At 38.5% G+C, this 11,388-nt stretch overlaps 1 protein-coding gene across 5 annotated transcripts in view; it reads left to right on the plus strand.

Moving 5' to 3' along the window:
* The window catches only part of STRN (striatin), a 72,872-nt gene that overhangs the window by 7,451 nt on the left and 54,033 nt on the right, over positions 1 to 11,388 (plus strand). For all 5 annotated transcript variants that reach the window (XM_035892001.1, XM_035892002.1, XM_009636443.2 and 2 more), the window contains exon 2: positions 5,488 to 5,591. In XM_035892001.1, the coding sequence (XP_035747894.1) occupies positions 5,563 to 5,591 (29 nt within the window). In that variant the 5' untranslated portion in view covers positions 5,488 to 5,562. The remainder of the gene's footprint in view (positions 1 to 5,487; positions 5,592 to 11,388) is intronic.

Here is an 11,388-nt window from a genome sequence, read left to right on the forward strand (position 1 = left end):
CCCCCCCCCCCCCACCTCAGGAATACCCACACTTATTTACAAATATAATTAAATATGTAGCACTTCAGTGAGCCAACTAGAATCAAAAACACTGAGCACCCCGGCAGCTTGCAGAATCCTGGCAGATCTTGGTAGACCGGTTAGAACCACTGTTCGAGGCTGATTCATCTGTATATGTATTTATTTATTTTGGCTATCTACATATATTTTGCAATACTTTTGCAGTTTTTTTTCCCCCTCCCTCGTTCTCTTTCTCTCAACCTGTGAAGACCTTGTTGCTGAATTAGGGAACCAGCGTATACAGAATTGTGTGTCTTAATAGCTCTTACTTTGTCAAATGATACCTGCTGACCTTCAAGTGTAAATAAATTTGAAGTGAGGTTTACTTTAAAATATTAAGATAAATATTTTAAAGAAAAGAATGGAAAGGCTTTTTATAGTTCTTGAGTCTTAAGGTTTTTTTAAAAAAATCACCTTTTAACTTGAAATAGCTGTAAAATTCAGGAACTGATAGGAGTTAATACTAAACATGCATCATTTGTTTGTAAACATGCATCAGCAGCCAGAGTATTGTTTCTTTTTAAACGTTTTCTTTTAAAGGTAAATATTTTTTAATCTCTTGCTTTTCTGTAATGTCAAGGTGTCAGCCTAAAAAAGTGGGCAGATACAATACGCTTTTTAATGTACTTGTTGGGGTTGCTGATTCCAGTAACTTCAGGTTCAGTTTACTTTTTTAAACAAAGGTAAAATCCAGATTTATTAAGATGCAATTTAATTATTTGATTATATTGTTATGGCTGCTAAGCCTATATTAGGAAGTCAGCAACGTTTTAAAAAATGTTGTTTCTAACCCAGTGCTACCTAAAACATTGCCTCACCTTTTTGTCTACCTCACAGTAATGTGACCTTAGAAATTTTGGGGAATTTCTTAAAACAACAGTGTTGTTCCACGTGAAAGTTTGTTTTAACATAAGTATGAATGTTATTTTTAAAATCTCTTGGCAAAGATAGCTACAGTGCTATTAATTTAGACCGAATGCGCATGGAACTTCTAAGTTTTACTGCAGTTTGTAATGCTAAAATCTTTAATGAGATGAAGTGGGGAAAAAAAAAAAACCCCAACCCTGGACTGTACAGTTGAAATAGACTGTTCCAGGCAACACTCTTCCCAGTAGTCCCTGGTTTTGGTTTTGTTTTTGTTTGGGTTTTTTTTTAAATTTCCTTCTCGCTCTCTTGATTTTGATTTTACAGTTGAGCTGTAATACAGTAACTTGTAGCACTTAGGATGGAATAAATTTGAGGCGGATGCTGCCTTCATTCCTTGCTGCGGAGCCAGCGGGGCCGGGTGCTTTATGGAGACGATGCGCCCCACCCATAAGGCAAGGAACAATGTGAATTTTTGCGTGATCCCCGTAGGCGTTTTAGAGGTTTGTGATGACTAGCTTACAACTTGATGCATTTTAACCTTATTAACTAGAAGGTCACTTGTCACGGAACCTGTTTGTTGGGCATATTTGCGAATTCTTGAAATTTTTGGCAAACCTTCCCAGGAGTGGCCAAACCACAAGCGTGAGAGCAGTGGTGCAGATCATTCAGCATCCTCCTTTGCTCTCCTACTCCCTCAGGTAGCACAGGCTTTGGGTTTGACTTGTGCTAAAGCTGCAGCCATGGGAAATGTGCCTGTGCACTCTCAATCTATGGATAAAATTCTGTCGTTTACATCTGAATTATAAGAAAACTATAGTTATACAGTTCAGTTATACTTATCATGTTTAAACCCAGACCGTACACTTTAAATGTTTGCACAGATATTTAGATAGGTATTGGCTAAATATTTTGGTTGGAGACTGTGAACCTAGTTATCACTTTTTTTGTTCTAGAGACTGAGAAAATAATGCTAGATCTCATAATTTGTCATTTTAGCTATTTAAGCTCAGTGTATTCAGTTATTCAGTTTTCATTTATACTACAGTTTTTTCATTTATGCTATGAACATTTAGGTTTCTTGGCATATTTTTAGTTAATTGCCAAACATTGTAAAGAATGAAATCTGCTTATGACATATGGACTGTTACAGTATTATTGTTAGTATAACATTTCAGTTATTATTTTAATGCTGGTCTTATGTGCATTACAAATAAACCTGAATATTATCATTAAGAATTTCTTAAATAAAATTTGAGCTTACATATATAACTGATGTTTTGTTGTCCACTGAGGTTGACTTAATAGTAACGATCCAGTACTTACACAAATGAGGGATAGGGGTTGCTAACATCTTGTGGGAAAGAGGGGGAATATTCTCCTTACTTTTTGTGTATTATGAAAATGACCGAATGTAAGCATTCTCATTTTCAGAGCCAGAATTTCTCAAAAATAATGAGTACTGGACATAAGGATGCTACTCAGAAGAAAAGCATGAACAAACTATGCTGGAAACTGTGCAGCCCCCAAGGAGAGAGCAAAATGATTCTCAAGCCCTCCAGTGCACTTGTCTGTTTCTTGATTTGCCAATAAAACTACTGATCTGTAAAGTATATAGCAACCTTGCAAGATCCTGGCAATAAGCTTTGTTGAGCTGGAGAGATGGCTTTTGGACCATGGATTCTGCTCTATTGTTGCTGCATGCTTTTCGAGTAATAAATACAAGGATTTCTTGGAAGTCCAGGAAAAAGAGAAGTCATAAGACATCAGTAAGAGTATTGGCATACCACTGGCAGTAAAAGATGTCCGAAGAATCAATTAATATTTCTTCCAGTGCTCGGTCTTTCTGTGCAATATGTGTATAATACATACAGCCTGCCAGTGGCCCAGGGGAGGTAGAGCACAATCCTTTTTCTTCATGTCGAATCGTAAGACGTAGATGCTACAGCTCCAGAGGTAGAGTTAGGAACATTTACATTATTTTACATGCTTAAGAAGCTTCTGGTAACAGTTTTGAATCTTGGTTCTCACATAGTTAGTCAGGCAAGTCATGGAACCAGGCCTGCCCTGTACTGGAAGCAAGACTCAGGTCATTTTCACATGAAAGAAGTGTTGTATGATATTTCTTAACCAAATCCATTTGTGTGTGTCTCTTTTACAAAAGCAATCTGCCAGAACTACTGAGAAGTTGCATTTTTTTTTTTTTCTTTGTTTAGGCTGCTACCAGTGGAAGATGACTTTAACCTCAATTGTGAGCATGGTAATGCTGGTTTCACCGTTGTAGTAGAGCAGTGCTTGAGCCAGGCCGTAACTGGCTGTCCTTTGCCAGCCTGCCGGGTGAAAATGCTTCATTCCCGCCTGCTCAGTCAGTTCGTTCTTAGCTAGAAATTGCTTGCAGACAGCAGGTCACGTCATAGATCACTTCAGCTTGTATCCTGGTGGCATTGGATGATCTTCCTCATTCCAGCCAAATGCATATTTATTTCTATCACATTCTACTATTTTTAATAGTGTGCTTGGATGTTCTCTCACTTTTGGGCTAGAAGGGCTCTTATTTATTTCCACTGGGCCTGTTTGCAGGCAGGGAGAGAGAAATTGCTGTCACAGTGATACATGTTATAATCTGGGTGTCTGTACAGTTACTGCAAACTAAGTTGTATGTGCATGAGGTGTTCCTCTTGTTACTGAGAGGGACGGTGACCTCGCCGAGTTGACGTGCTTCTTGCATGGTTACGTTCTTCAGGGTAGGAAATGCTGACTCCAGTGCCAGCTTTTCTTTCTTTTGTGCCTTCCCTAAATGCGAGCATTAAATGAATGTTAGGATTCAATTGTAGTTTTTTTGTTTCATCCCAGTTGGAGTGTTGAGTGAGCAGAAGGTTGATGCCAGAGCAGCAGAGGCCTTTCTTTTGATTCAGCTGAGGGTTTTTTGGCAGTCAAATGTGTTCGCTCTATTGAAGGTGAAGACCAACTTCATTAGAGAGCAGCCAGTGTTTTTCACTTGTCATGAACTGGCTGCTCTAGTTGGTGACTGGTGGTTAAGGATTCTTCAGGTGTCTGTCAAGCTGTTTACTGGCTGTTTACTTGAGCAATGAAATTATGTCAGCTGGTGTCATATTTTTAGAGCAGCTGCTATAGCTGGCCACCAACAAGTGGCCTTTTGGAGTAAGATTCATGTTGCCTGATGGCCAAAATTCAGCCAAGTTTGTTGTGTGCATTCCCTTCATAGTTGGTGTAGAGCAAGTGGTATTTAGAGACACTGTTTTTCCCACTTTGGGGTAAAAATCTGAAGTCAGATAAGTTATCCTTTAGAAGTGTCTGTCTCCATTTGGAAGTGTCAGGGCACTGCTTGCAAGGTTGTGGCAGGTGAGGAGAGGATACTCCTGCTCGTTTCTCCCAAGCTTTCCCTAGAGATTGGTCCGCACTGCAGTACCCACAGAAAACACTGCTTATAGAACTGCAAAGGATATTAACATAAATTAAAGGCTTACTGATCTTCACATTCAACAGCTGATGGTCTAGACCATTTGCCTTTTATCCTGCTTGTGCTTCTCAAGAGACAGGTGAGATACTTGGAGACTTAGCTGCTAAGGTGGCAGGAAGCTTCTGATCCTGAAAATGGGAGGTGGCTTGCAATGCAGGTGAGGCTGAGGTGTGAAGTGGTGACTGCCCATGGGTATTTTTGTCTACACGTATACTCGTGAGTTGAGAGAGCACAAGAACCTGCCTCTTGTAAGGGGCTTGATTTGAGCATGAGGTACAAAAGCAGGTAGTTCTGCCTTTATGGTTAGGAATAAGTATCTTGTGTATATCATCGTCTATTTAAAGGAGTTTTTTTCACAGGCAACTAAATACTTACTCTCTGCTGGTAGTTGATAAAGGTTAGGTGTCTTGTTTTCCACTTGACTTTTATTTACTTCTATGCCATTTCTCCCCTCGTCTCTCTCACCAAAATACATTTCCCTGCTTTTCATTTTTTCTCTCTCTTAATTACAGTATTTCTGGAGAGCTTTCTTTAGCCTATTTTAGTAAGTATTATAATTAACACTTGGCACTGTATTACAAACAGGGTTTTATTTTTCTTTTAGCTGAACATGCTGTACTTCAGTTCTTTGACTAGTATCATGTATCTAACATGTATCTATGGAACAGTACACTAATTATACGCTACTTCAGTTAGTTGGCAGAAATACTTTATCATCTTCTCCTGCTTATTGTTGGTAAATGCTTTTATCTGTTGAAGGCTTTTTGTATGCTTATTTTATCTATTCCTTACCCTTTATTGAATGTTTAGTCAAGAGAGGAAATAAACCTTGTCAAACAAACTAAAATTGCTCTATTTCTTATCTTTTTTTTTTTTTGGTGATCTGTAATGAGCATGCAGTTTAGAAGGCTTATCTATGCAGTGTTTTGTCTAAGCTTTTCATGTTTATGAAACACAGTAAGCCAATTCCTTCTGAAACGTGCAGACACCTTTAAAATAACTTGGGGGAGACACACACATTTAAGAGCTATGCTGAATGATTTTGAGGAAGCAGATTCTTAATTGAACACTTCCTTTTGCAGGCCCAGATCGCTTTTCTTCAAGGTGAAAGGAAAGGACAAGAAAATCTGAAAAAGGATCTGGTGCGAAGAATCAAAATGCTGGAATATGCGCTTAAACAGGAAAGGTACGCTGCTTTAGTGATGAGTACATGATGAAGAAATTCTGAAGACAAATAATTTCTTTTGCCTTTGTATTTGATAAAGACAAGAAATATTTCTTCTGTATATATTCAGATCTCAAATTGACAAATATGCTGAATAAACATAGTAGTCTAAATGTGCGTGTTATGGTAAAAAAAATAGCTAACATAGTATGGCTCCACAAACATGCAAGTAAAACCCATGGTTGATCAATGATTAATACTTGGTAAAATTCTACCTAATGGTATAGATTATACCCCAGAATTATAGTGTGTTATCTATTTGTTCAAAGTACTAGCTTTGTTTAGTAATATCTGACAACTGTAATCTTGAGTAACTGTCTTCAGCCTAGTAATTACTAGTTTTTAATCTTGCTAAGTCTTTAGTCTTTTCAGTATGGTAGGCTCTACAAGAATATCTTCTGGACACTAATTGTGTGAAGAGTGAAAAATGTTCATGTTTACCAGTTAATCAAATGTCTGTTTCTTTGTTCATGGGGATTTCAGAAATCCCCAGTCTACTTTACCATTTTATTCTTCTATATACCTTCTTGTTGTTCTAATCATTAAGGCAAGCAAATTGGGTTTTTTATCATATTTCCAGAAATCTTTCTGTTCAACTGATTTATTCTAGGCCAAGTTTAGTTTTAAAATTGTTTTTATTAGTAAAATGTCTTACAAATTCTTGACCAGAAAGTATATTTATGGTACTACTGCAAAGCAATCATTGCTTACATACCATTTGCCTATCAGATAATACCTACTTCTTTTTAAAATATTAATAAGATAAACCTCTCTTAAATAGTTTGTATTAGTAGAAATAAGATTAGAAATATACACACACAAATGACGAATAGGATATTGCAGCTAGATAATTTAAAAAGGATGCTAAATAGTTGTACATCACTGTATTGCATTTAGATTTGCTCATCTTATATGGGTTGCTTTAGCACATGAGGCATGCCCTGCACCATCCAGTTTATCTCGTTCTGGTAGCAACCAATTCATCCGCTAGCATGGAGCTGCAGCCAGTTTCCTGGACAGCAGTAGCCTCAGGGCTCCAGTGTACTTGCTTTCCCCTTTGGGGAATTCTCAGAGGAATGCTTAAGGTAGATACCCTTTTTGCCAAGGCCTTGTTAAGGCACTGATCTTATATCAAATATCAAATGTATGCATGACGGAGATTGCAGTTTATGGCCATGGAAAGGCTTACATTTGAAGCATGACTATGAAGATTAGAGTCACTTTGAAAGAAAACAGAAAGAAAACATTCTTGTGCAGGCAGTTAAAGCCATCCTGAGGGACCTTGACAGGCCCAGGCGAACCACACAAAGTTCAATAAGGCCAAGCGCAAGGTCCTGCACATGGGTCAGGGCAATCCGAAGCACAAATACAGGCTGGGTGGAGAATGGATTGAGAGCCGCTCTGAGGAGAAGGACTTGGGGGTGTTGATTGATGAGAAGCTCAACATGACCTGGTAATGTCTGCCTGCAGCCCAGAAAGCCAACCATATCCTGGGCTGCATCAAAAGAATTGTGGCCAGCAGGTCGAGGGAGGTGATTCTGCCCCTCTACTCCTCTCTCGTGAGATCCCACCTGGAGTACTGCGTCCAGCTCTGGGGCCCCCAACATAAGAAGGATGTGGACCTGTTGGAGGGAGTCCAGAGGAGGGCCACAAAGAGGATGAGAGGGCTGGAGCACCTCTCCTATGAGGACAGGCTCAGAGAGTTGAGGTGGTTCAGCCTGGAGAAGGCTCTGGGGAGACCCTACAGCAGCCTTCCAGTACCTGAAGGGGGCCTACAAGAAAGCTGGAGAGGGACTTCTTACAAGGACATGCAGTGATAGGCCAAGTGGTTATGGCTTTAAACTGAAAGAGCATTAGATTTAGGTTAGATATAAGGAAGAAATTACTCATTACGAAGGTGGTGAGGCACTGGAACAGGTTTCCCAGAGTAGCTGTGGATGCCCCATTCCTGGAAGTGTTCAAGGCCAGGTTGGATGGGGTTTTGAGCAACCTAGTCTAAGTGGAAGGTGTCCCTGCCTATGGCAAGTGGGTTGAAACTAGGTGATCTTTAAGGTGCCGTCCAACCCAAACCATTCTATGATTCTGTGATTCCATTCTATGATTCTAAAGATATCCTTTAAGGCATATAAATTCAGTAAGATTTCTTGTACTTCAAAACTGAGGGAGCTATTCCGAATTACTTAGGGATATCTCTAATTCTTTATGTTCATAACCCAGATAAATTAGCAATTTATGTAAAATTATCAGGCTATGTAAATGCATTTCTGTGTGCTGAGAAGCTTTGTAAGATTAAAAAGAAGAAAAAACAACAATGAAACTTCCATATGGATAGTAAAAATGTCCCCCAGGTGCATTCAGTAAAATCCACCGAAATTAAGACATTTAAATCCTAATGCAGCAGTCACTGTCAGGATTAGGAAAAAACACCCGGTGGCTTCTTATTAGCGGTTTCTACATAGGTATCTTTTATCTTTTCTTGTATTTCTTTCTGCAGTGTATGGTACTAGGCTCGGTTACTCAAGTCAGTAGGCTACAGTCAGCTGATCCGGTCCAGTTTGACAGTTTCAGTATGGGTCTGCAATGTTTTTTAAAGTAAATGTGATGCTTGTGAATGATGTGTTGTAGAGACAGCTATTTATAAGGGTTTGTGGTTTTAAGCAGCAGTATTATTTGCTGGTTTCTGAAGCAACAGTCTTGAATTTCTGCTGGAAATGTCTCCCAACAAGTGTTCTTGCTTGATACTTAAAAGAATGGCCACGTACTGAGCTTGAAAGCACTGCTCTCTTTCCCAGCATTTCCCTAAATCAGCTGTTGGCCAGGTCAGGCAGTAGTCAGTTGGGATGCTCTCTGTTTCCACTGGGATCTCGGAGCTGGAAAATAGGATCCTACAAGGTAGGGGGAAAACATTTCTGGTTGTGTTAGGGGAAGGGTGGTGTGGGTGAGAGGGAGCAGCGAAGCATTTCTGTACTCCTTCATTTCTCCCCTGGCCTTACAGCACATCGAATCTTTCTTAGGTAGATGAAATAAGTTATGAGTAATGGGACAGAATAAGAAATTGTGGCCCAGAGTAGTCTGTGTTCATGATGCCCTCAGGGAAACCATGAGCAAGAACTGAGCGACATTGGTTTTCTTGGACACATGCCTTTATGAGCTGCTCTTCTGTATAGTGGGTGTTCAGCATTTCTTTTATCAACCAAATGTTTTCAAAGTTTACTATAAACAAGCAACTTTGGAAGCATTGTCGTTCTCTATTTCATGCAACTTAAGTAATTATATAATGGGTAAGGTAGAAAATGAGTTTTACTTACAGATTATAATGTTTTTCTGAAAAATTTAGTTTAAAGTTTGGTCTTTATATTAGTAACTGTAAGATTACCTTTTTGTTGCATGTATAGGAAGTCCAGTTATTTATCCTGAGGAGTCTTAATACACTAAATAGCAAAGAGCTTAGAAGGAGGCAGTTAATAGTTAAGCACTATCGTTTGTTCAACAGCAGTTTTGATGTAGTTTGCAGTGTGAGGCTGTTCACATTTGAGGGTTACTTTTTATTAGTTTATCAATACTTGCTCCACCACCAGTAAATTGCATTGTTTCCTCTGGATTTTTGGGAGCTAGGTGAAATGTAGTCCTGTTTCTCTGAAGTCCGTGTCCTATTTTATCTAGTCTAGCTCGTTTCCTGTCGTAACATATTTTAACCAAAGAGCTAGGCTCCTGAGCCATGTCTCTAGAAACACTTGATTTAATTTTATGTTGTTTTCTGCACTGGTGTGTCTGATCAGTGTAAGGCTGGCGCCTTCTCCCTTGGGTAGGATATCTCGCCGTGCTGTTCCTGGCAGTCATTCTTGTTTATGTCTCTTGGCTTGGCGGCGGCTCCCAGATCTTCTACGGATGTTTTGGCAGGCTCCCTCAACACAGCTGGATCAGATGCTTCAGGTCTGGCGACAGATATTTCCAAGAAATAGTCGCCTTTCTTGATCGGGATCAAACTTGTTTCTGTCTGAAGTATTCAGAAAAGATTCACTGCTCTCAGTCTTAGGAAATTTAGAAGGATGAAAGTTTTTAGTGTTTTCCTAAGCAATTTTTGAAGTGTTGTGGCAGCCATGTTGAATGTCTTCAAGCACTGTTTGCGTAAAAGACACATAGTTTAAAGAAAATACTGCTAATCAAAAAAGAGAATTGCGTAATGAAGTGCAAAAGCCAGAGCAGTGGTAATGTTCATACTTATCTGAGTAAGGGCATCTACCCTGTAACATAGTTTCACAGCCCCAAAATAGCTTTCTTCCAAACAACTTAAAGGCTAGTTTTCAGATGGAAAATACCTTCTATGAAGTTGTGTCCTTCAGCTAGTTATTTTTCAAGTAATTTTTCAACCTCTGCATACTGTTAATAATTCAGTTAATAATTGCTGTTAATAATAATTATTGCTAATAATTTTTGGAAATTGAAGGTACATCAAGTTGAATGAGTTTCAGATAGTAAAGGCTCATCTTTGTGATTTGTTACACTCCTTCCCCTGCCCCAAAACCCCTGTCCTTGTTTTTGACCAGGTGATAGAAAGGTTGGAGAAACTTCAATTTTTCTTCATACTTATTTAGAGAAAAAAAAAAAAATACATTTGCTCTTCTTTGTGATAATAGCATCTCACTGCTGTGATGTGTGTGAACTGCAGAGGGCCAGTTTAAAGCTGTTAATAAGTCGACTGTGTGATTCCTGAAAAAAAAAAAAAAAAGAGAAATTAAGCATCAGAGGTGGGCAGGAGCTATTCTGTTATTGTAGAAATAGATTAAATATAAACATGCTAATGGAATAAGCTATGTTCAGAATTTGTATAGAAAATAATTAGGTTCTTTTGTGAGAAGCTTCATTGCCTTTGACTGCAGTATGTGTAACTGAACAGTCAAGGCTCTTCCTTCTAGTCTTGGAGTCTGAATCATGTTCAGTTCAGTATGCTTTAGAAAGAAGATGATTGTTTGTCTTTCATACCTGTGACATTTTTAATTGTACCGTAAGAAAGTTACTAATAATAAATCTCATACTTGCTGCCTGAAGAAGTGTAGAAAATATTCCCTTGATGGACTATTGGCTATCTATTGATTTTTTTTTTTTTTTTTTTCCTAAATATTTCTCTGAACGTTAGAAGCTGACCATAGCTGGAAGTGAGTTCACTGGGTCAAGTACTCTGACATGGTATTCGTGTTTCTGTTTCACATCTAACTGGTATCTTGCTCAGATACTTGAATTTATACTAACTAATTCTAATTAGTTCACCTTTGAGTTTGGCATTGGTTTTTTTTTTTTTTTTAATTATTATTTTGTGCAGGCAAAGGTCTATGGCTTTTTGTTTTTAACTTTTCCTGCAATATTAAAAATAAGTATTGCTTTTTGGGATCGTCAGCTCCTCAACCGCCTGTCTTTGTTAGCATGTGATTCCTCTGCTGTATCTGTATTTCTACTGGTCTCTGCCCGTGATATACAAAGTTAAATCTTCTGAAAGATGAAGTCTTAGTCCAGTTTGGCCTTAAAATAAATTTAAGGGCCAGTGGTGTACAAGAGCGTGTAATCTAGGTTATCCTCTTGAAGTAAAGAATAATAACGAAGGCTTTAAACTGTTGCATTATGAGGAGGAACCAGTTAAAAAGAGAACTGCTACTAACAGTTTAGAATGTGGATAGAATGAATAATCTCACTTTGCTGAACTGATTTTATAATGCTTTTAATGAGGGGGAAAAACTTCAGTAAAAAGAAAGACGCATATTAC

This window comes from Egretta garzetta, unplaced genomic scaffold, assembly GCF_000687185.1.
Source record: "Egretta garzetta isolate BGI_Z169 unplaced genomic scaffold, ASM68718v1 scaffold54, whole genome shotgun sequence".
In the NCBI taxonomy this organism is placed as follows: Eukaryota; Metazoa; Chordata; class Aves; order Pelecaniformes; family Ardeidae; genus Egretta; species Egretta garzetta.